Source organism: Myodes glareolus, chromosome 19 (genome assembly GCF_982192425.1).
Source record: "Myodes glareolus chromosome 19, mMyoGla1.1, whole genome shotgun sequence".
Lineage (NCBI taxonomy): Eukaryota > Metazoa > Chordata > Mammalia > Rodentia > Cricetidae > Myodes > Myodes glareolus.
In genome coordinates this window covers 12,861,836-12,889,569 of record NC_142044.1, presented here as the reverse complement: position 1 = coordinate 12,889,569, position 27,734 = coordinate 12,861,836, and the positions used below count along the sequence as shown (strand labels likewise).

Sequence of the window (27,734 nt, the reverse complement as noted above, 5' to 3'; positions counted from 1 at the left end):
TTCTATCAACATTATCCTTTTTCTCTATTCACATTTTCACATGAATATTCTTACTCATAAGAGAAAAACATGGTACTAATATTATATTTAAATTATCCCAAAATTCTTATTACTAGGAATAAAATAAGCCATAATAGGTATATTGCTCAAAGGAGGAAACAAGGTGACTTAAAGTTTTCGTTCTCTACAAATAGTTATGAAAATAAAGTTTTGCCCAAATTTACCAGTATATTTTGTGGAAAACTATAGAATTACAAGCCAATAGTTTTTATACACTAACATAGTCGCTACTCAGATTTAATATTGAAAACTCAGTAAATACTGACAGTAAGTATTTGTTGAGAACTGGTTGCTTATATAAAGTAATCTATCTATTCACATAAACTTTAACGTCAAGATGTTTACCTTGATAGATTTGAAGCCATGTATCAGCTGCTGTCGGAATCTTTTAGTGGTGTTTAAAAGCCTTGTTTCCTACCTATGTATATTTTTAAATGATTATTTTATACAGTACTCATTCTATGAAAAATATTCTTCATGATTTTTATGTTGGTGCAATAGAAAATAGATTAGACAGAAAGCATTTAAATGTTCTTTTATTAAATATTATTTTCATCTATTTAGTTGTTATATTTGTACCAAATTGAATTCAATTTACTGGTCCTATTGTTACTCCAGTATCTAAAAACATATCTAATTCTGTTTATCCACTGAACTTGTTAGCTTAGAACAATGTTGCTGATAGGATAAAGCAAACATCAGCCATGAATATTTCTTCAAACATGCATCACTCCTATTATTCTACGGGAATCACAGTTTTGACAAGCCCTAAAATAACAGCTACATTTTCTGACATTAAACAGTTTTCAGTGATATGATTCCTAGCAGATATAAATATCTAAATTGGGGTTAGTGGATGTCAAAGACTTGGTCTTAAAAAGAAATTCTTCTAGTTCATACTCAAAACCCGAGTGTTACCTGAGAAATTGAATGTTAATGGAGCCTTGTATCACATGTCCTCTGCCTTCAGAAAGTTCTTTGTACTAGTTCATAGAGAAAACTGGTGTATTGAGATGTTATAGAATGTTAGAAACAGGTTATTGAGTGTATGTGAATCATTGAAATAAGAATTAATACAATCCAAACCGTTCATGATCTTCTCCATTCTCTATAGTTTCCTTTATTGGACAACCCTTATAGGACCCACACTTAATGATGGCATGGGAACCTATAAGCTGAATATTACTTCAGTCTCAAAATTTATCTCATACATCTCTCACAATCACTGCAGCTTTCTCTCTCTCTCTCTCTCTCTCTCTCTCTCTCTTTTTCTTTCCTTCCTTCTTTTCTTCTCTCCCTCTCTTTCTTTTATTGTCTTTTTACTGTAATATGATTTATTTTTCAGTTTGGCTAACACACCATGCTTTGCTTGTTATCAACTTTAAATGATTTATTTATTTATAAATTATTTATTTTTTTTATGTTTGTAATATAATTACACTATTTTCCACTTTCCCCCTTTCTTCTTCCCAATTCTGTCATAGGTCACTTCCTGCACTTTTTCAAATTCATGACCTTTTTGTTAATTGATTTATACATGCTTACATGTGTATTACATATATATTTCTAAATACATAATACATACACACATATGTGTTCATACCTAAACACATTCTATATATACACCTTACAGTGAATTCTTGTTCCTGTCTTTTACTGTCTTTTTAGACTTTCTTTTAAAAGATTTTTTTTTTTACACTGCGACTGAGCTCTGCAACTTCGCATCCTTCCTTTGCATTAGATGGTTATAATTTCATCTTCTGTTATGAAACTGTCATCTCTAGAAACATTAAACTACCTAAACATAATTTGCTTTTGTGATGGGTAGGTAAATCCTAACCATAGGACTTACCTAGTGTATTCTTAGAAACTCTTAGAATACAATGTTCCAAAAAACTTTCTTCTTACTGCATTCACACTTGCTAGTGTAGCTTGGTACCATACATGTATCCAGAAAATGTCTGTTAAAATAAAAATTAAATATCCACTTAAGTTACTGAAATTAAAATGAGTATTGCTCATTATACTGCCATAACTATGGTTCCTTTTTAAAAAAACATACGCTTTTTATTTTGTCACTATTTTAACTATTTTGATAAAAATAAATGTAATAAAGAAAATAATATTCTCATGAAACCACATTAATATGAGTTAATTTCTGCATGGCTTCAAATTCCAAATGTCTAAGAATGAAAAGCCTTATGACAGGTTCTGTACATATTTTCAAAGCAAAAATAAACCTTTAATTAAACAGAAATGAATTATGAAGTCAATCAATTTTATTTTAACAAATACAGAGATGGTACAGTGCATGCAATTTTGCTGAGGTTAATTATTCCCTAGAGCATAAACATTGGAAAGTTTCATGTAGTGTAGTTTTTCAATGTTCGTGAATTAATGATGTTTAGTAATATAATAATTTTCTATTTTTCATTGCCTTTTTGTACGCATATTGCAATTAATTTATTTTGGTCACCTTTAAAATCATCACTAGATATTTGTGTATCCTTTTACAACTGTTCAAATTAATCGAAGTGTCTTTAGTTAGAATACATAGTACTTAAAAACACAGCAAGACTGTAAAAGCTGAAATTTAGTTTGGTATTGGACACTTGGTTGTAGGGGATTTATTTGTGAAAAGTTAAATTTCCTGTCACTGTGTCTATTTTTATAAATAATAGTTTTTTAAATTAATGGATAGTTTAAAATAGGTATTAATCAATCATCATTAAACTCTCCCCCAGGAACAAATTCCAAATGCATTTCCTATGTAATTTAGTGTACTTTCAGATTAGTATGAGTAACAGAAAGTCTATGTGAACACTGAATTTAAAACGCAGAAATCTTCTTTGAGACAACATTCTTTTCTCCTTGTTTAGCTTTCTGATTGAAAACAATGAGTTTGAGACAATTGCCACAACAAATAAACTAGTCATGCTACGTTCGAGGAATATATTTAAAAAAAAAATTAAGAAAAACAATTTCAGACTAAGTTTTTAACATATGCTAGTTGTTTTATTATTATCATCTACCAAAGTCATCATAACATTTAAATATGTAGAATTTTACTGAACAGTACAGATATACATATGATCAGTACAGTCTATCCCACAGACGAGTGTACCTTCTCTAGTGTTTATTAACCCTGCCCTCCCTAAACATCTCCTTTCTAATTTACCCTATCAATCACTGGTATCTGGCTAAGAAGTCTCTCTATGTATTTGAAATAACTGAAATTTAATTTAAAAAACATTTTCATCTCAGTATTTTAAAAGATACTGAAGCAAGTGTACAAATAAAGAATACTTGGAAATAAAAGTCAAAGACTCAAGTCAAATGGAATTCATTCTTGAATTAATACGACAAGACAGATTAGGAGTTGAAAGCTTGTAATTGTGTTACCATAGTTGCACCTATAGGAAATACTCTCAGTGGATATTTGTGATGAATAGAAATATAAATCCAAAATCAGAATAAATAAGATTGCTGAACTGTGTTTAAAGGAATATGATATTAATGTAAATAAACTTAAATATGTAATATTTTATTTAAAATTCATATATTTTAATTAAATATCACTTAAATAGACACAATTAAATATTATTAGAATTATCTAATTTGATTATAAGATACATTTTGAAATTATTTCTTTGTATATACAGATAATTCTCTGTAGAACTAACTATATACCATTACACACAAAAGAAAAACAACTAAGAATTTACCTCAATGAAAGCTTAAATATGTAACTTAAATATGTAAAACACACAATATCTGCTTTTTTCTTCATTTATTTAAAACTCAGATAATGTATTATCACACCATATTTTTTTTAGATTACTTTCTTGGAGAGGCTAAAGGAGAAGAACCTAGAATTCATATAAACTCAGCACTATTCAATCATTCTCATTAATTTATTCAGTATTCATTTTAGAAAACAGTGTATTGAGATTATGGATTATACAGAATATAAGACTGTATAAGATTAACATTTTAAATAGAATTTAACAATAGATTATAGAAATAATTGGGTATTTTTGAACAAGAAATGATCAGCCATATCATAATAACAGTAAGTTTGACATATAATATTATACAGCCTTCATTCATTGTAATATTATATTTCTTAGAAAATATAACATAATGATATCTATTTTCCATATAAAGGTAATTAGTGTCATTCCTTAATGAACATTCTTGATGACTATAACTTTTATAATGAAAATATCTATATCTTTCAACCAAGGGTGATGTCTCTACAAAGACAGAATGCTCATTAATCTTTTTTGAACTTTTTAGTATAAATTAACAAGATGACTTCAACAATGTGTGGAGTGAAATATTTGTCCAAGGGTTCTAGACAACACCAAAGTTGGCTTTGCAGAGAACAGTGATTCTTTCACAGTTCATTTAACAATAGTGTTTCATATCCACAGGCTGTTATATTTTTGTAAAATTATTGTTAGTTGTCTATCACTGAGGATGACTATGAAGCAGACTTCCTAACTTAAAATTAAAACTGAAGAAGAAATACTGTTTAAATATCACTTTCTCGATAAAAATGGTACTTTTATGTTAGTTTTAAGTAAAGTATGCTTATTTAAACATTATATTCATTAAGTTAAGCCATTACATAAAAAACAAACAGAATTTCAAGTAAGTCTTAATAAAGATTCAAATAAAATATTCAAGCACTTGGTGTTTTTTAAAAATTATTTAAAGTAGATTTTTCTCTCATACTACACATCCCAACAGAGTTTATCCAACCTCCACTTTTTCTAACCTACCCCCACATTCCTTCCCCCCCTCCCCATACACCTGCTCCCTCTCTATTTCCTCTTCAGAAAACACCAGACTTTCAAAACGCAGACATATAAGAGAAAATAGTATCAAGTAAGACAAGAAAAAAGTCCTCATAATTAAAGTTGGACAAAGCAATCTAGAAGGAGTAAAAGAGTCTCAGTTGTAGGCAAAAGAGTCAGAGATACACTACTCCCATTTTTGGAAGTCTCAAAAGAACACCCATCCTAAAAATGTTAGCAGAAAAGCAGAGGTTTTGGTGCAGACCTAAGAAGGCCCAGTGCTTGCCGTTTAAGTCTCTGTGAGCTCAGACTCACGAACACAGGAACTTAAAAAGACAGGTCTATGTAGAGAAAGGGTTTGATCTAATACAAAGCTTTGGCATCATTATTAAGACAGAGAGCATCATCTGTGTCAAATAATTATTTAATGCTAAATATGTTCATTCCATTAAATTATATGATCTCTTGTAAATATACTTTAAATATTTTCAAGTAATTAGTAGTGTTTTCATATGTTTTGCTAATGTTTTTACAGAGTATGCAACATATTTGTTAGGTTTGCTATGGTTTAACTGTCATTGGCATAATCACATTGATAAATTTACTTTATAAATTATTTGATTGAGTTTTGATGGATACTGAATAATGTCCATTCATGAAGAATCATTTAGTAACCTTTTATTTCAAGTTTTACCTATTGCCAATTATGGGATGATGTCATTGGGATGACTATTAGATATTAACTGAATTTTCAAGAAAAAAGTTGCATGGATATAATGGTACAGAAAGAGGATTTGTCAATTTTAAGCAAAGAAAAACTCACAAGCGATTAATCATCTAGATAAAGATGAGTATAAATGATCTGTCCTGTGTGATGTCTCTTGTGTGATGTGTCTTACTTAGTGTTGGAACAAAAATTAAGAAAAAATTTGTGTGAGGAAGTCTATTCTAACATTTTTAAAATTATACAGCAGCTGCTTTTGCATACTCCTAATTCACAATGTGAGAAATAAAACGTTCAGACAGATTGTGGGGAGATAGCTGGGCGATTAAAAAGCACACAGTCCCTGGGTTCAATGAGCAGAAAACATATGGTGGAGGTAGATAGAAAATCTCTCCAAATTTTCAACTGACATAAAATTGTTCATTAGGACACACTCATGTGCAAGTTTACACACACACACACACACACACACACACACACACACACACCAATCAATAAACTGTCAAGTGTAAAATAGCAGATTTCCAAAGTCAGGGTGAGGAAGAGACAAATTGTATATACCAAAAGCATTTCAAATAATCCTTCCATAATGCAAGATTACAGTCCTTTTTTATTCTGGAATTGTTTGTGACATCTGATAATATCACATATTAATTTACATCTCCTTCATCATGCATTGTTTGTCTTGATTGTTGAGATAATATGTGCTTATTTTCTCAATATTTAAATTAATAACTTACAAACAAGAATGAAAGAGGGTATTGCTATCATAAAAAAAAATCTAAGGATTTATTCTGTCTTTGTCTCATGTGTGTAATATCAGTTTTGTGTGCATTTTCCTAGGGCCCAATAACATCTGTGCCTAAAATTCCCCAAGCTGTCTAATTAGGATGCAACTGTAGCTTTTCTTTTAGTACAGATTACTCCTAAGGGTCGATTAGACTGGTTTTTCTACTTTCTTCCCTATTATGTTCCACTATATTTAATTACTTATTCATTTACTTAAACTTATTTTCTCAACATATTTTTGTTTTTATTTGATTTTTCATCTTTCTCATTTTCTCTTCATTTTCTGTCCATTTCACTGTTTTTTCTTTTATCTGCCGCCATACTCTTTCCCTCTTTTTCCTCCTTTCCATTATTTTCTTTCCTTTTCTTTCTTCATAAAAATATATAATATTGAAAAAAAGTGAAAATAACCTTTCTTCATTAAGTTCATATTAGATATGAAAAAGACATTGAGTGATAATGTGCTAGTTATACATGCTGTGCCGAAATCATAAATGAGCTGCATGATAGAGGTTGGCCATTTTGACTTGGGAAATCAGTGAAGGCCTGTTGGAGTTACAAAACTGAAAATGAGACCTGAATTACACAAATGAGATCACCATAATCATAGAATCGCTCTGCATTGCCCTCGAAACAAAAAGGCAAAGTCTGAACTCATGCATCACCTAGTGTTTGAGTCTCAGTTGAGGGAAAACAAAAGGTAACATTTACTATTCCTGGCATCAGCGCACAGGAGATGACACAGATAAGGTGAATTATGGGGAGGAATTGAATATTTGGCCTGAAACATCCATTAAAAAAATCTAATTCATTGGTAGCAGAATTAAATGGGAGATAATATAATCTAATGAAAAAGTAACAGCCAGGAGGTGGTGGTTCATGACTTTAATCCCAGCACTGTGGAAGTAGAGGTGGACAGGTGAATACCTGTGAGTTCAAGGTCTGCCTAGTCTACAGAGTGAGTTTCAGGCCTTTCAGAGATACAGAGAAAAACCAGGACCCCCCCGCCGCCCACACACACACACAAAGAGAGAGAGAGAGAGAGAGAGAGAGAGAGAGAGAGAGAGAGAGAAGAAAAATTTTCATGAGATTTAAGTAAATAAGAAAAACAGACTAAAAAGTATACAAAAATTCAAATAGCAGTTACTAGTGACTTGGCTTCTACATATAGTCTAGGGTTCTCAAAATTCAATGTGAATTGATTTTCAAACTGGTGTGTTCCAAGAGAGAAGGTGACTTGAAAGTGTGGCACTGATGTCTGTTCTTCTAAATTTCAAAGTTTAAGGTTCTGGTGGGGATATTTAATAGGAATATGATTATCATGTGGAGACAGAAACATATACCAGTTCTACTCTTTCAACTCATTCTGAGATCTTGTCCTCAGTTAAAATATAAAATATTATAACATTTGTAAAATAGGATCATACTGTATTCATGACAATAATCCAGGTAGTCCTTTAAAATAACTCTTACATCCATTGTAATTTTATAAGAAAATAAGTTTGCAAATTGATGAATAGTGAGATTATTGCACTCAAATTTTAGTGTATAGTTTTGAATTTTATCTTACATTCTCCACCTTCAGACATTGTTTTTTAATGTGCTATTATGTTTAAACAAAAAAGAAATGAAGAAATACTTTCCCCTCTCTTAACATGGTTTAAAATACGGAAAGGCTAACTTATAGATTATAACACAAAATATAATGACAATATACAAAAACTACTATCATACTAATATACTCAATGTACATGTAAATCTTTTATTTTTGTAGTCAAAATGCTTTCACTTGCTTGAGTTCTCAGGTCATATCATCTGATACTGAATAACATTGATTTTAAAACAATTTGAAAGGATAAAGAACAAAGGAGGGAGAATGTACAACAAAAATTCAACTTATATATGATTTTTGTAATATAAGTCTACTTAGTATTTTAAATACAAAAAGTTTGACATTAGTATAGCAAATACATTTGACAAACAGAATTATCAATTTTTGGATACCATTACCTAAAAAACGTATCTTTTCTTGTTTTTCTTATTTTTTCTTTTGACATTTTTTGTATGCATTTATATGTGGAAAATTGTGTTCCATGTTATTTTGTAGTGATCTAAAATTCTATGCTCAGAACCATCCTGATATCTTATTTAAATACATAATTGTAGACTGTATATCATGCCCATCTTCTGTTCTACTATTTTTGTTTCATCATGTATACGATGTTATCAAAGGAACATCATTCATAACACTAACCATATTCTTGTATTTCTAATGTCTTAAAAGTTTGCTTAGAAAATGATACTTTGGGTGAAATAAAAGAAAAATGTTTACACACATTTTAAAGCTATTACATAAAATATTCTGATTGTCAATGGAACTAATGACAGTATTAGGTAATGAAAATTATTTGATTTAAAAATGAATACTTTATGAGTATTAATTAACTCAAAGCATGCAGTTGAGTTATGCTGAATTTATCATTTTGGATGAACCATCGTTTTTATAGAGGTCTATAATGGGCAGACTACATTAATGAAATAACTCCATTGTCTCATAAAATGCTCTTTTACAATGTTATTTTTTTAGATTTTTGGATACCACACTATAGCTAATAATGATTAATTTTTTTATTTGTTTTGCTTATTTTTATATTAGTGTACAATTTGTTGATTTTTGTAAAATGGGCAAATATGGGAGATAATAGTGTTTGCTGAATTGATCATAGAAAAATGTGTTCCTAGGAATGGCTGTGCATGAGTGTAACCCAAGCACTAGGGAGGTTGAGACGAGAGGATTTGTATAGGGTTGTGTAATTACTTTCCTCAAAAGAGGGACACCTAGCCATTCTCTGACTTTAAAGTAAAATGTACAGTTAAGGTAGTCTCCAATCTGATTACAGGAGAAGGCCAGTTCAGGGGCCCTCTTCACTATTTCTTGGAGTCTCAGCAGGGGTTATCCTTGAGGATTTCTGGGAGTTTCCCTGGCAGGAGGTTTCTCTTTAACCCCAAAATGGCTTCCTCTATCAAAATGTCTCTTCCATTATTCTACCTCTTCCTGCCACCCTATTCGACCAACCTGAAACCTCATGTTCAGAGAGCCTTTTTATTCAGTAAAGGATGAAAGCAGATGCAGAGATCCACAGCCAAGTGCTGGACTGAGCTGCAGAAGTCCAGTTGAAGAGAGGAAAGAGGGATTACAAGAACAACGGGAGCAAAGATCATAACAGAGGAACCCAAAGAGAGAGAGATGTGACCTGAGCTCTTGGGAGCTCACCAACTCTTAACTCTGAACCTCCAGCTAGGGAGCATGCGTGGCACAAACACAGGCGCTCTGCATGCAGATGACAAATGTGTAACTTGATCTATTTGTGGAACACCTAGCAGTGGGATCAAGACCTGTCCCTGGAGCACAAACTGGCTTTTTTTGTATCCTATTCCCCATGAAGGGAGGCTTTGCTCTTCCCTATTTAAGAGGGATGTTCTTGGTCCTGCCTCAACTTGAGGTGGAAAGCTATGTGAAATCCATTGGAAGGCCTGCCTCTTTCTGTAGGGAAGAGGAGTGGATGGGGGTCGATACAGACAGGAGAAGGGGCCAGGGAAAGAGAAGGGAGGAGGGGGGAAAAGTGGGGAAAAAAAGTAGAACACACAATAAAATCTTAATAAATCGAAGAAGCTAACTTTAGACAAGAAATTAAATACTTATGTTTTGCTTCTTCTCAAATGTCACCAGACATTAATTTACCAGCGAAAGAGGTGGTCATTTAATTTACCTGTGAAAGAGGTGGTCACCAACACATGACATGGTTGTTTTTTTTCTTGGTAAAATATACAAAGTGACTAGAATCTCCGCTGATGCTTGAAATTGATACCAAAGAAACTTCTCTGCCTTTTAAAGTAGAGGAAAACAGTCCTGTGTTAAAGACATTTTTATCGTCTTCAGAATTATTTCAAGGCATTTCACCCATTTTGCAACAAGCTGCCATTCTTGCATGTAGTTCTCAGAGCATATGGCAGTCCTTCTGTGAGTGGAGTGAAGTCACACGGTTTCTCTTTACACTCTTCAGGAGAGCAGAGCAGTGTGGTGTTGCGTTTGGTTATGCGTTGTGTAGGGTATTCTTTCCTTCACGATTACATCATTCGTCTTCTGAATCATGGGCTATTGCTTTTAATGCAGATGCTTGAACTTTCCACAAAATGTTCTCTTCAAAATGGTATTTCTTCATAACATCCGTGGAGCTTTTATGTAACACAAATTTTCAGAATTATTATATTCAGTTACTTAGTGAGTTTTGTGCTTTTTCTTTAGCTATAAGCTTATAATAAAGCAAGTGAAAGTATGACCAGCTTTTCTGAACTTTTCCATTAGGAAGAAATGAGACTAGGGGTTTTCCTAAAAAGAATAGATAATTAATACAATTTCATGTAACAGTTATATTTTCAATACATTTTATATTTTTAAAATAAATTTCCATATTACAGAACATCAAACACAAGATAATATTTTGCACCTTAAGAAAATAACTAATGTGTTTGTGTAATGGGTCTTAAATTATGTGAAGTTGCTAAGATATATTACTATAAAATGTAACTAAAAAGTAGACATTATTAATTATTTAAAATTCATGTCATCAAGTAACAAGAAATAGCAATTGGAAAAGAGTAAATAATGATAGGAAATAATAATTTTATCATAATGCAAAGTGTTGTCTGACTACATAGAATATTTTTATTCTGTATTTAGATAAAGGTGTCAGTAGTAGCACTGAGGTTTTAGAGTCAGTCAATGCCTTCAGCCATCCTTTATTTTCATGTCTGTATAAAGGGAAGAATAATTATTATGTAGATTCTTGCTTGTTTGATTTTCAAAAGGTACCGCCATCTTCTTGATCCTCTATAAAAAGAAAATATATTCTAGTAATATAAAAACTTCTTTCTTGAAGAAATTTAAAGTGAATTTATTAAGAAAAAAGTAGCACACTTATTTTTAGTTGTTCATTGACTTTTAGATAAGCCCAAGACAATTGACTGCTGATAAAATGCATTAGTAGCAAAGATATTTAGATATCCCTATTGTTATATCTATAATCATATCAAAGTAGATTGTAACATTAATTCAGCTCAATCATTTGCTAGAATATATTTTTTTCTTGCGTTTGCTGTCAATTCAATCTTTCCAACTTCAATGTGGCAAAGCCATTTAATTATCATTTAATTGGATCTATCCTTATGAATTCTTTATTCTTTTTGAGAATGAGATTCCTATAGAAGAGTGCAGTTGTGTGGTCTTCATCTTCAAAACATTTTTTAAGAAGCTAGTAACCCATGAATAGCAGGATAATGAATATTTACTAATTTTCCTTGGTGATATAATTTGAAATACTCCAAGAATTTATATATATATAAATACATATATATATATATATATATATATATATGTAATAGTTCTCAATTATCACAGTGTACTCAGCACTCATCTAGATTTATTAGGAAGGAAAATAACATTGTACTAATTTAAGAAGCATACCTGTATAGTAAATATTTCTAGGTATATGAGTGTAAAGGTTTCTCAGGTGTTTATTCCAGTGCTGTCATCAAGAATAGCAAAAACCAAGCAGTTATTCCCAATGTAAAGGATAGAGACAATGTACATTAAACAGAGTCCTATATCACAGACTGTTTGAAAGAGCAAGGGACCATCACCTCTCCAACTTAGCCAACTCAAGCCAATAGAATGCTGTGAAACTCACGGATACGCTGACCTTGCTTTCCATTCCCCTTCCATCCTCCCATTACACTGTTCAGATGTTGACGGAATCTGTTGATCATGTTCATATTTCAAAACAGTAGATATTCATAATAATAACCTGGGAGTCTTGTTAAACTATGTATTTTCATCCTCACGTATCTGTAGGATAGCGTGGTGGTCTGTTTTACAGATTGCGTAGTGACACAGCTGTGTAGCAAGGATTGAGCCAGTTCAGATTATCCTTGGCAGAGAAAAAGGAGAAAAATAACAGAGACCAGAAAGGACAGGACTGGAAATAGAATGTATCTGTAATTAACTTGTGCTTTGTTGCTCAAACATGCAAACAGCTGCATAGCTTTGTAGTAGATGAAACCATGCAAGCACATCCGTATTTGCCTTCAACAGAATGCAGCTTTGTGTTGCAAAGTTTTCCAATGTAGAATATGTAGGTAAAATGAGAAGCGAAACCTCAAGGATTAACAATAATGGTTCACCTTAACCTTTCCTGCTCCTTTCCTGCTCCTCCTTAAATTTATAATTTTTGACTACACTGTTGAAAATTGCAGTGGTGGAATACACTCCTCTGTGTGTAATTTGAGGAGAGCATTTACTGCGGTCACTAGCTTTCATACAATTGTTGCTTTTTCATCTTTTTAGACACACTAGTGAATATATGTATCCTTGCTATGTACAGTATGGAAAAAATAGGTAATATTAGCTTTAATATTAGGAATATTAGCTTACCTTGAGTAAGAACATACTAATGCTACCAATTTCATGTTAAATATCCTTGAAATATTCCAGTGAAATTTATTAACAGAACTGAAACTATAAGCAAAATAAATAGTCACTCCGTTTGTGTTCAAGAGGATGTACCAACCAAGAGAGCTTAAAATGCATTAAATAAAATCAGTATTACATTATAAAACACAGTTAAAAGTTGCTGAATATGAAGCTGTTGGAAACTAGGGGTTGGAAATTTAATTAAATTAAAGGTTAAAACATTTCTAGAGTGTGGCAAGTAAGGGTAAGCTCTAGCAATGGTAATTTCACATATGGTGACTTTCTTATACCAACTAGAAGAATCCCTAGAGAGAACATAAAATCCCATATTTTACATGTAGTGCTGACATTTTACAGCACACCGTAGTTGTAAGACCTGCTACGCCAAGCGCTGAGAATGCATCTGCTGTTATCTAGGCAAGTGTTGGGGATTCCTGAATTGGCTCCATTTTTAGGAAGAAAGGAAGGTCACAGATAAATTTTAGAGTATTTTCCTATAATTAGTCATGTAAATTTTAGCCATTTATTTAAACTCTATCCTGTCTTTTGAACAAAAAATAACACATTTAGTTCTTCCTACAAGACCTGCAAATTCAACCAGATTTGTTTTTTCCTATATTTAGTAAAATAAGAAAATTCTTTGTAAAGTTGAACATGCTTTTAGTTCTGAAAAAGAAAACCTTCTACTCATTAGTTATTCAGAACCGGGTAAAAAGATTCAATCCCATTTTAAAATGGGGTGTTTAGTTTTGAGTTCTTAAAAACTTGAGATGAGGGTAGCTGGCCTCATGTTAAGTGGCTGCTTCATATGTTTGTATAATTTATTTTGATTATATGCAGAGGACATTTCCACACTTTCCTACAGAGCTTACTCTTTTTGTCAAAGGTCTGGGGAGGTTTCTGACTTGGTATAAAACTAAAATTTGCACTATAAATCCCAAAGAAAATAGGTGATGAATTAAAAATAATGTCATTTTAGTATAAAAGGCATAATTCAAAATCATTGAGACACTGTGAACTATCACAAATAGGTTTATCTGAGAATAAAAAGCTTAAAAATTTGGAAATAACAGAATCCTAGAACCTAACATTACACGTATGGGTTTTCAGCTTGCAGGTCAACATAAACAGGATTTAGCAATCTGAGAAACACTTTGGAATGTTTGAGTCATAGCCAACAACTTTAGTGGTTTCCAACAGAGTATATTAAGGATTTGGGTGTCTCTATCATGTAAAATCATGCTATGTTCTCTGTGCTTCAACATATTTAGTTTCAGTACACATTTCACATCAAATGGTGTCCATAACTACTTCTCTATCTACAAAGTTTCTCTCTATTTTAACACATTTTGAAATGCAGTGCTTTGGAATGATTCAAGCATGCATCTTTAGGATATTGCTGACTTTTCTACTAGGTTTTCCATGCATATCCTGGAAACTATTTAATTGCTGCTTATTTCTTAGCACTTAAAAGATAGGCCAAAGAAAAAATATTATTCCAAGAAATTTTGCATTATTAAACCATACTAGCATGTAAGTGGTGGTAGAAACTGAAATGTTGTGGAAATCACTTCAACTCCTCTTTATTTCTCTCTCTCTCTCTCTCTCTCTCTCTCTCTCTCTCTCTCTCTCTCTCTCTCTCCTCTTTCCTTCCTTCCTTTTTCCTTTCTTTCTTTTTGGTTTTCCAAGACAATTTTTCTCTGTGTAGTTTTGAAGCCCATCCTAGAACACACTGTGTAAAGCAGGAAGGTCTCAAACTCACAGACATCCACCTGCCTCTGCCTCCTGAGTACTGGGAATAAATTTGTGTGCCACCACCCACCAGGTTTTCAGCTATTTTTAAAAGGAATATATTGAAGAAGTAAACAGTTAGACGTCTCATAATGAATAGGTTCCCAAATCGTGCTTGAATAAACTAATAGTAGTTCTAGAAAAGCAAGTTAAACTTTAATATTTATAGGCTGAAAACAGGGAGCCACTACACATTAACAAAATCTGTTCTATTATTGAAGTTGAATATTTTAAATCTCACAGAGAAATTTTAACCTCTAGGACAGAACTGAAATTTCTGATTACATTAAATTTGCCACTTTACTTTGGTCTGAATTCTGTTTCTAGTTAACACTAGACAAATGAATCTCCCAGGACTACATAGAAACATTAAGCAATGAGCTGTATGTTTATGGGATTTGAGTCCAGGTTTCTGATTCCCAGGACAGTCAGAGAAGTATCAAAAACATTAATAACCCACTAACTTTTAACATATAACAAAACTCCATCAGAGACTAACTTCTTCTATTTTTTAAAAATAGTTCATTTATAACATTTTTAAGTACAGAACTGTTTATTCTACAAAACAAAATGCAATTTTGTGTATTATGAAGACAATAACCTTAAAAATATTTTTCATAGGCAGTTGGCAGAATACATGTTTGTTATTCAACAAAATATGTGGGGTGTCAACAGCTGTTGTTTGTATTTAGTCTTACACACTTTACATTGTGCAAGGTTTTTAAATTGAAAATCACATGCATACAATGTGTTTTTATTGTACTCAAACTTGTTAGTCCCACTCATTCAATTCTGCCTCTAATCTCCTTCCAACATTTTTCCCTCCTAATTTATGACTTTATTTAATAACCATGTTATTTAATCCACTGGCAATTTTAAGATATTCTATGTCGTGAAATCAATCACTTGAAGTTATGAATGTTTCAATTAATTAAAAAAAACTAAGTGATCTTCTTGTCAATAGAATACATTTGTTGACTACAAAGAGAAAGGTAAGCTCATAATTAATTAAAATAAAAAGCTCCAATTACATAAATAAATACCATATCTAAAAGTACAAAAATGAGAAAGTTCTTTTAATACATGTAAAATTAAACGTTAAAGTACAAAGGAAACAAAAGATTCATAAAATATAGTTTACTTATACATAATAAATTTTATTAAAAAGAGTTATTAACTGACGATTTATTCATGATTCAGATTCATATTATGTTAGCTATGACTTATCAAAAACTTATAATAACAAATGCTATAATACTAAAGATATGGAATAAATAAGCTTATTATTATAGTATATTAAAACATTATTAAAATTGTAATAATTTGACATTTGCTTCTATGATCATGTAAAATACAAGTTAATTATATTCAATAAAAGTATTTATCTCACCAATACTATACGTTATTTTATCATTTCCAAATTTTATCATGCAAATTTCAAAGTTTTGTTAAGTGTACATGCCAACAATTGAAATTCACATATTAGATTTGCTGCTGCGTGGTTGTGTAGTACACAGCCCAGGTATTTCAACCATGTGCTTGAAGCTAGAAAATTTGTTTTAACTTTATATTGTGTAAGTAAGTTTTGTAATAGAAATATCACTGAAACACTATCTGTCCCAAATTCTCAGTTGATGATTTATTTCTTCTATCATATCTACATAGAATGGTCATGTAGACCAATACAGACCACTTCCAACATTGCCTCCACTACAGCTCTCTCCTCCTGTACTCATTAAAACCCTCTGTTTTGACTGACAACAATGATCTAACACAGAAAACAAAGCTATATAAACTGATTTCACACGAACAAACTCACATAGAAAACGCTTACTAATAGCTTCAAAATACCTCAAAAGAAGTTCTTATATATGTGGACACAAGTTTATTTTATATAATAGACATTCATTTTAAACATCTCAAATAAAGCTTTCCAATTCATTAACACAAAATTACAATAATATTAAATAATTTTCAGTAAATAATTTAGAGTTTAAATTGATAACAGAACACTAATTTAGATGGGAGATAAGACAGAAAAATGCAATATACTATAAAATACAGTAATGCTTTACTAAATATAAAAGAGCCAAATTGGTTTTTCACCAAAGTACAAAAGAAAATTTTAGCTCACAGAACTATTGTACTATTTAAATTTATACACAGACACACATACATACATACACACACACACACACACACACCACCACCACCACCACCACCACCACCAGATTTCAATATAAAACATCTCCATTAAGAGTCTTCAATTGATTAACACAACTTATATTAAGATTACATATTTTAGGTCTGGCAGTGGTGGTGCATGACTTTAATCCCAGCACCCAGGAGGCAGAGGCAGGTGAGTTCGAGGCCAGCCTGGTCTACAAGAGCTAATTCTAGGACAGGCACCAAAAACTGCAGAGAAACCCTGTTTCAAATATCCAAAATAAAAAAAGATTACATATTTTATTTGTAACTAGTAACTGACCTGTAATTGTGTCTATCCCCCTACATTTGGGTATCAATAAGAAAGTTAATTAAAGACTTTCACATGTATATACTTTTCTCATACATACACACATATATACATATTTCTCCTGACTAAAAATGCAATGAAAAATGAATAAGGGTTTAATTACTTAACTTGCAGAATATTCTACAATTTTGTTCCTTTGAATATATTTCGAATTACTTAGGAAAACTTTTATAATTTAAATTTGATGAATGTATTATCCAAGTTCATTTGTAATGCTTAAAGATCAAATTATATGATACAGAGAAATGAGTTCTATTTGTAATGCGTGCTTGGAAGGAGGAAGTCCAGAATTTAGGACAGCAGAAAGTTTCCCAGTCAGAACAATTGGCTTGAAGTAGCTGGATATGTAGATAGAGTTAATCCTCTTTTATATCACCATGGGATAGGTAGAGAAGACACAGTAGACCAAACAGAAACCTCACATGAGATGTAGCGATCAATTATCTTTTTCTATAAATGAGAGTCATTGTTGAAGGATTGAAACCATTGCAACTCTGAGAGTTTTTTTTTTTTTGCCTAACTTCTTACTTAAGAGGAAAATTATGTAGAAGGAGACATCTTCATCCACACCGTATAACAGATATATATATGAAAGATTGACAAATATATGAATAATTGTTTGACTTGGAGCCAAGCAATTTTAATAAAGGCCTGACAGGGTGGCTCCTGATTATAGTCTCAATACATGAGAAGTAGATGTAGAAGAAAGAAATTCAAAGTAAACCTGAGATAAAAAACAAGACAATGTCTAAATTAGTAGATTTCTGGATATCAGCAATCAGTCTATAAACATCCATAGCAAGTGCAATATATTATGTAATGTTTAAAAGAACCTTTTGAATTGTGCATGGCTACTAAGTAGAGTTCCTAACCACATAGCCAAAATCTTTAGTTTGGAAATGGAAAAAAAAACAAAAACAAAAAACAAATACTGGATTTTGTTGCTGACAGTCATACCCATGCTATATCATGTGTGCATACATAAACAGGCATCTGCACACATGCATATGCACACACATATGCAAATCCCAAAATACATGTAACAATCCTTAAATTAAGAGATAAAAATTTCTCTTCATGCAAATTAACGTTAAAATATTTTATGACATTTCTGGGTTTTAAAACATTTCTTTTACACTATTAATTTAATTTATGTATTTTGTATTCATACATGGTTATATCTATTTTAAGGTGTATAATCTATTTGCACTATGAAGAGAAAATTTCACCCTTTAATACCAGGATTATCGGAATGACTTTAAGATACCAAACAGCAATAATATATGAAACACCTGTAATTTATTCTCATACATTTGGATAAATTTGGTCTAGCTTCAATCATAGTATAAAAAACATGATAATTTGTGAAAATTATTGCCAGATATATTAAATATAATTCTTCCAGTTTTATTACTTTCATAACATTTCAAAATTCTTGGTAATTCAATTAAAAAATAGTAAAGATCATGATACAATTTTGATTCTTCTGATAACCCAACACCATTTGCTTACAAGTATAATTTATCTAGTAAAACTTAATGAAGTCAAGCAGTTAACAGTGGACAATCAATATAGTATTTGGAATGTTGTAGTGTTTAATGTTATTAGTACCATTTTTATTTCTCAGTTTCCTCTGAGTGCCATCAATGAAGCTTAAGAGAGCAGTTTTTTTTAACTTACATTATTCCATGCTAACCAAATTTGTTAACTTGAATTTCATTTTCAAAACTGTATTTCCTGATACATGTTTTTGTTTGTTTTCTTAACTAGTGAAAAAGGCCATAGATTTTAAATCTAGAGGATTTAAGTTGTTTCCAGGGAAAGACAACAGCAACAAGTTTTCTCTCTGTGAGTGCAACTCCTTTTTGTTACCTTCTCTAGTGGGAGAATGAAGTCTGTGGTGTCTGTGGTGTCTGTGTGTGCATATCTAAGTGTCTGTGCATTGACCAAATAACTGCATTAATGCTTGTATAACATGCATGATGGTTATCCAATATTTTCTGTATTTAAAGATGTACAAGTTTAATTATAATTGATAAACCTCATATTTTTCCACTTTAATTAATATGTGAAAAGATATTGTGATTTTGTGTGGTGATAACAATTTTTATTTTTCGTATATGAGGATGAATGTAATTAATTACTTATGTCGTCAGGTTTTTTTTTTTAGCAATGCTTATTTAAATATGTCTCAATTAATACAGACATTGCTTAAGGAACAACTCAAACAGGAATTTCTCTTTACAAAATTATTATTATTATTAGATTACTTATTCAAATAAAAACCCCACAATATTTTTTAAAGAAATTTATTTATATTTATTTACTAATTTGAAAATATCATTAGATGGCCTAAAATAAAAATTTTTCCCCACACATCTGGGTCTTGTCATCTGATGCCCTCTATCTGTTTAAAATAAGGCACCAATAAAAAAAAAATCTATGCTGTTGTAAACATAAAAGGAATAGTTTTCAAAAGAGTTATACATTCTTGCCACAACATAGAACAGCAATTGTTAGAAATTTTCTACGCTATTATTATACATATAATCTTTGAAGGAAAACTGTATATAATACCTACATCTTAATCCTAAAAAATTATGGAAAGTTGCCAGAAGTAATTACTAAATATACATATATTGTTACTTGTTCTTGAAAAAAACACACTTTAATTAAATTTATTTCAAATCCAAAAAAATATCTACCTAAACAGCTTTGTAAATAATTCTTTAGAAAAACTCATTACTGTTTTTCATAAATAGTTTGCTTATATTTTTAGTGGCATTTATAAATAATAAATTACCAGTTGAATTATTTTGCCAACTTTTAGGATACTACTGTACATTTTTATGTTACTAATTTAGATTATTCGATGAACTTTAAAGTAATTTTAACATTTTACTAGCTACATTTGAGAATACAAAATTGATGTCTGCTAACTTTGGAAGCCATACTATAGATACTTTAAAAGTAATCAGCTTAAAATTATGAATTTTTACGTATTTTGCGTTAAAAACCTAATTGTTTAAGAATGTTAACCAATATTTAAGTACATAATGCTAAAATAAATTTTATATATAAACTATTGCTGTAGTTCAAAAGAAAATTCATATTCCCAAAACTTAAAAAAATGTGTACTATGTTTGCAAAGAAATATTAGGTTTGATAATTCCATGTATCTGACTTGATCACAGGTATATGACAAGAGAAATACATGTCCATCTAAATAAATATGAAATATACTATAGTTTTTCTCTAAAACTTTGGTTCTCTGTGTGTTTTATTTGAAATTTTAAGGATAATATTAAGCCTCATACTCAGTCACTTTTTTCTCATTTTGTCTGTACAAATGTCACTCCATGCTTCCCATGTTTTAAGTTTCCAATTGGCCTGGATGATGCAGTTTATTTATAATAAATATCAGGGTATTATCTGCTCTATAGAATTGGTTATTTTTACTGGTATAACACATTAATGAAATAAATATTTTATCATTTTAGAGATCCATATATACAAACATATTAGAATTTTTCAATGTTTCTTTTACCTGAAGATATGTTAGTATTTAATTTTAATAGCATTGAGCCAAAGATTAAAACAAGCAAAAATTATGAATAAATTGCAACATAAATTTAAAACAAGCTTTTAATTCAAACTGTGTGTATGAAGTACTATGTTTTTAATATGAATAATCCCTACATAGGTTAAATTATGTTATATGTGGAAAAAGTTATATGGATGCCAAATAGCAATGCACTATTACTTAAATTTTATTTTACTTCATCTTTTTTTCCAATATTGAAAAATATGTATGAAAACTGTATTATCTCATTGATGACTTTCACAAAGCATATCAATTTGATTTTAATCATTAATTCCTCTTTTTAAGACAGTACTTAAATTTAGCAGTTATCATTTGTTCACTACAACCCAAAATAATATTAAACATCCTGTATTCTTATTGACTATCCATCCTTTGACTAAAAATAAAACCTGAAGCTCTAACTTTTGAAGTTGAAAAGAATCAGTTGTTTGGGCAGCACTGAACATCAGCATATCTGGCATAAAAGACACAATTACCAAATACCTGGCCTCCCTGGCATCCCAGCATGTTTAACTGATATAACTCAACTCGGTGTTCACTATGTTCCAGTGTTCAGTTTGGCACAGTCAAAGATTGGAATCAAGTCAAAGATTATTCTCCTTTAATTGTCCCATCCATTTTCCTTCTTCAAAGAAAAAGGTTGACTCTCTAATCACCAAATTCATTGGTTTTCTAAGAAAAGTGAAATATTGGATACTGTATTATAAAAATGTTAATAAACAAATTGTTGTATTTTCATATTTCTCCACTTGGTAACTTGTTGACTTGTTCAGTAGGGTCCTCTGGCAAATAACAGAGTTATAAAGAAATTGAGACTTCCATATGATTATGCTTTTATTTTCCATATCAAATTCTGTTCCCAGTCATTCATGAACCATTTACTCCACAGTGGCCCTGCTGTGTTCTGCTAGAATAATACAATAAAGGGATGGTTAAAATTCAGTCACCATCCTCAAGGACCCATCATTTACACAAGAAACTAAATGAAACAAGAAGCAATTGTTTAAAGGCTATTAAGTGCACCCATTCAAAAATAACACAACATAGTCGATAGTTTGGTGCTTAATATCAGAAAAAAATTCTAAAACAGTTTATTTTTAGAATTAAAATAAAACAAAAATCATAAAGAATAGAAATAATAAGGTAATCAAAAGGAAGAGATCATATGGATGTTCATTTAAATCAGAATCTATCTATTTTTATTTTTAGACAAGAAACTCCTATTAACAATAACAAATCTATTTTGAGGTTCAGCGGACATTTTATGAGTGTGTATATATATATATATAATAACTAAAATGTATAGATTTCTAAAGTACATTTTAACTCAAAAATAATAACTACTTTTTTCATTATAAAAATAAACTTTTAAAAACTTTGTTCTGCTGTTTGTGCAAAAGCAATTCTCAATTAACAGTGTTAATGATGAAAGTATACTTAAAGTTCTGCATTAAAAGGTTTTCCCATCATGAATGCTCTCTCAAGAGTCAACATCCTACTGTAAAAATACTTATGTCCATACCATGCTGCAAGTTACTATGGAGACTACAAGTGATGAATGAAATTTAGTTGGCCAATTGCTTCAAAGGCATTATGCACTGAAAGCAGTTGATTGAATAAATACTCATTTCATTTGAAGGTCTTGTTGTCATTTAAGTCTGGGAAATACTAAAATTTCTATAACTTGCAATAATAAAATAGCATATAAATATATACACAAAAATGTCATTTAAAACTTTGAAATTTTTATTTCAAAAAGTATATCTTTTTTTAAAGATACAATGTGGGATAGTTTGAATTTTAACTAATATACATAATAGATATGTCATTATAAGTTTTCTAGACAATATTAATAACATATCATTGAATATATTTCTTAAATTACCCATCATCAGGCTGCGTTCCTGCAGGAGGTTATTTTTATAATAATGGTAGTTAACTGAAAGATTATGTGGAGGATCAAATTAATATACAGTGTCTAAAATGATTCCTGATATTGTATAATGTAAATAAATACAATTTATATTTATATAAAATGCTACAGTTTTGCATTTGATGCAATATTATTGGGTGAGTTGAAAAGGGAAACTTTCTTTATCTTCTATGACCTCACAAGCAAGTTGTATATTATAACGTGCTATGTATCACACTTTGGGCTAGTTAATCCTAGATCATGCTACCCTGTGTAACCTTATACATAGTTTTAGAAATGACAGGTTAATATCATTCTAGAGAAAAGCCTTCCAAGAGTCAAAAAAGACATTACAATGAAATTTCTCACTCATTGAAAAGAGTGTATGAGGATGTGCTGATACGGAAACTAACAGAGCCTATATATTAAAAAATTATTGACTTAGCCTTTACTAATATGTTCAAATAACTAAAGTTTTATGATTTTATAAAGGATATAAACTTAAATACTGATTATAAAAGGAAAATGAAATCCCCAATTTAATATCTGACAATTTTTTAAAAATTATTTAAAGCATTATCTAAATAAAATATTTTCAGTTATGTAAGAAGTAGGCTTAGGGTAGCAGGGTAAGAATATGTGATTATTTTTTGAAATAAAAGGAATCTAAATTTTGTATTAGAATCTTTTTTAAAGTTTTGATACCTTAAAAGAAAAAAAATGTGTGGAGACATTAAGAAAACTCTACCCATCTCTCAGTATCATATTCTGACAAATGAATCTGTATTCAGTAACATATACATATTGGTGACTAGGGAGAAATAAATTTTACTTAGTATATGATCTAAAGCCCTTGAAGATATTAACAATAATAAAATATATTTTAGAAAATTAACCAATAATTTTACACTCACACTATATCATATTATCACAAAAGTATAAGCATTATTAGCTTGCTTCTGAGCAGCAATAAATGCCAACAGAAACTTTGGAGACTGGCTCATTGAAGTCCTCTTAAGAATCTTTGTACAGATGAAAGATTCATGTACAGAATCTATAAGAAGTGTGGCAATGTTTCAAACAGTAAAAAATACATAGTGACTACCTCAGGGTCAACAACTTAGAAGTAGCCCACTATAATTGAATCAGCTACCCAAGACTACAGCCCAGAAAACACTCAGAAAGATTAAAGAGGCATTAAACAGCAGCTTGAAAAACAAGGACATAAAAAAATGCCTCATGAAATGAATCTATGAGCAGGTAATAGAGTTGGCAAGAACTAATTTGTTCATGGTATTTATGAAAGTTGTTTATGAATGATCTGAGAAGCTATGCCATTTTGTAGCTATCTGTGAAAATGATGACTTTACAGTAGACACAACTGTGAGAAATCACCTGTGAGCTCTCTGCTTGGCTGATGCATCAGTTTAAAAGCAATGATGGATTTGGACTATAAAAATTAAGCCGAATTCCAGCAACTGTCAGTTTTGATTTTACATGAGAATTACTCCAGTAGTTCCATTAAAGCAGTCAAAGTATGTTGACAAATGATGTTGTCTAGGAACCAGTGACCAGGAAGGGTAGAATTGGATGTCATTACTCTACATAAAGGATCCCCAGGTGATCCTGTTCTACAATGTAAAACAAGAGCCATTGTAGGCTCCGTTCTTTTTCTCTTTGGAGCCCTGTTCTTTTCTTAAAAGGAGACAGGTGAACTTGAAGTTTATTAACAGTAGAAAATATCCACAGTTCACTGAAAGGTTGATATTATAAAACAACTTCATTCAGATATTCTAGAATTGATAACCATGAGCTTAAGGTCAGTATGATGTACAATAATTGTAAGGCCAGTCTGCATTGTATAATTAGATCCTGTTTCAATATGAATAGACTTGTCCATCCATATGTAGATATGTACCCAAACAGGCATAAATAAACTTTCATATAATAAATTTTAATTATTCAATATGATCACAATTGCTTCACTGAAAAATGTTAACTAACCATCGACTGGAATTATCTTTAAAACCTGTGAAAATATGCAAAAGAGTTAAATTCAAACGTCAAAGAAATTGCATGAAGTTAAATCCATCATTCCGTTTTACTACCTTATCAAAATACAATAAATCACAGTAATTTACAGCACTATTTTTTATACTGCTGTTCCCAAACCCAAATTCTTTGTTATACAAAAGTGTTAGTAACAAATGTTGATAGATAGATAGATAGATAGGTATATAGATAGACAGATATTCTGCTTTTAATTACAAGTTTAAAAGTAATGGTGACTCAGGTGACATAGTCTAAGAAGCTAATCACTCTACTGATGATAATTTATGGAAACAACAGCACTGATAGCTGAGGTGTTTTAAAATGTAAATTTTATTAAAATTAAAGTATTTAATGTTTATGTGGTAATATACATAATAGTATATATCTTTGAAGATAGCCATAAAAAGTATTCTCTGATATGCCGTTAAGTAGAAATAAATCTTTATCACTGCTTTCCGAAATGACATTTTAACTGTAGGTACTCAGAGAATTGTTCAAAAGTACATTTCTGTGGATTTCAGTATTATTAATGACTGAGTTTCTAACCATATATATTCTCTATTTTTGTTTGTTTCTTTTCTCCTATTACAGTAAATGAGGGAGGTATTAAAACAGCTTCCAACTTATGTCCAGATCCTGGAGAACCAGAAAACGGGAAGAGAATTGGATCAGATTTTAGGTAATATTTTAAATTTTTTCTATCTTATTAATTCTTTCACTCTAATATTGAACTGTGGATTTTGTAAACTCACATTATGTAAGTTAAAATCTATAGATATGTTACTGATAATTATATTTCAGTGTTTTAAAATGACTAGTTAAATAATACATCAAAATTACAAGATGTCTTGGAGTTGACATGATTAATTTTTGTCTTGAAATGAATGAAAATTTTTAGATATCCATTTGCACCCAAATTCTTTAAAAAGTTTTATGAATCTGAATAAATCATTTAGTCTTTTTCTCTTCCTCCTCTGTATTATGCAAATCAGACCACCCATACACAATGGTGAATTTTCAGTTGGGTGTTCTATGTGATAATAGCCAGCAAATATTATGAGAAAACTTGATTATATTTCTTGAAATAAAATATAACTCAAATCTTTAACTATATTGTCTAATTTAATCTATAATTAAATTTACTAACAACTAAAACTGATTGTAACTTAATCTCAAAACTGATAATCTATATAACTAACAAAGTTATAATCTTTAGTAACACAGAATTCAGAAGAATAAGGAGAAAATCTAAGGGCTTAATTTGGTGTAGAACATTTTCATTGTCTCTGTCACAAGAAAATGAAAAGGTTATGATAAACATAGTCAAGTTTTAAGTATATTGGGGAGTAATCTAATGTATAAAGAATATTAGAAGGGTTGCTGAGATGACCATTATGGATAATGTACTTGCACGCAAGTGTCAGGACCTGTATAATAAAGATTCAGATACAAAGTGTGCTTGAAACCTCAGGGATGGGGGACAGAAGGAGGAGGATATCAACACTCACTGGGTGGCCAGAATGACAGAAACAGTCAACTCAGGTTCAGTGACGACCCTGGTTCAAAAGATCAGGTAGAGAGGTATTTCAAGGCAGGTCCCATGTTTAGGGCTAGTTGCAACACAAGTTGAATTCAACGGTATTTTTGTAAACTTTTTTTGGTACTCTTTGACTTACTTATCTTTTGCTTATTTTTATTTACATTTCTTTATATATTGGGTATCTGTGTTTTGTTTTTATTTGTTTTGTAAAGGTAGAGAGAAAATAAAGTTGGATTGGTAGCGAAGTGTGAAGGATCTGGGTGGAATTGTGGGAAAGAATTAACATGATCAAAAGATATTGCATAAATTATTTAATAATAAAATAAGAAGGAGAACATAGAGTAATATGCCTGATAACCTTTGACCTGCACACACACACACACACACACACACACACACATACACATTCTCACATTATAAATAGTTGGTACCACAGAGATTATATATATGGAGATCTGTGGCACAATGAAAACTACAAACCTTTATTGGTGACTACTAAACTACATGTAACTCTCTGATCATGACTATAGAGCAGCCATTGAAATGAGACAAACCCTAAGAAAGAGAAGAATGTCTGCGCAATGGGTGCGAAGGGACATGTCTACATTCAGGATAGAAGGATCTCTCTCGTTTAACACTATGAGTATTGTTGATGAGGTTTTTTTTCCCATTGGAAAGACAGCTTGAAAATACATTTAAACATGTAGGAGAGTGAAAAGACACTTTAGATAGCTCACATATTTGAGACATCAAGTAGCTCAAAGCAACGGAGTAATGAGGCAATTACATTATCACTAAAAAACCAAGGCATTTTATTTTTATAAATGGTAAGATTTAAGGAATTATACAGAATAGATCAGTGGTATGTGAGAGTATATTAAAAGAATATCAGCTTATAATGAATATCATCCAAGTGCAGAGAGAGATACTAATTAACATTACAAGATTAATTAGCTATCCTGACATAACCTAGCATCATCTTGGGAGAGTGTCTCGTGGAGGAATGGTCTAGACTACATTGGACTGTGAATGGTTGACTTGACTGCCATTCTGGATGTGGGGAAAGCTCAGGCTGCAAGGGAGCAGTACCATTCCTTACCTTCAGGACTTAAAGTTTATAAACATAGCAAACACTAGCTGAGTGTCCACCATGCATTCGTGCATTTCTTTCTGTTTTAGACTGTGGATGTTACTTAACTAGCTGTTTAAGTTCTTGTCGTATTGACTTCCCAGCAGCTGTGGACTATAACCTCAAAGTTTTAACTGTCCTTTTCCCATTAGGTACCACCCATTATATTTTATTATGGCAACAGAAATGAAACTGGGTCAAAATTATTAGAGGATTCAGAAAAAGATACACATACATTAAAGACTGAGAGCCTGTGTAATGTAAAG

At 30.9% G+C, this 27,734-nt stretch overlaps 1 protein-coding gene across 1 annotated transcript in view; it reads left to right on the top strand.

The window, feature by feature from the left end:
• The window catches only part of Csmd3 (CUB and Sushi multiple domains 3), a 1,053,984-nt gene that overhangs the window by 401,574 nt on the left and 624,676 nt on the right, over positions 1-27,734 (top strand). Inside the window, exons 8-9 of the mRNA XM_087898772.1 lie at positions 19,002-19,079; positions 25,391-25,478. Of these exons, the coding sequence (XP_087754898.1) occupies positions 19,002-19,079; positions 25,391-25,478 (166 nt within the window). The remainder of the gene's footprint in view (positions 1-19,001; positions 19,080-25,390; positions 25,479-27,734) is intronic.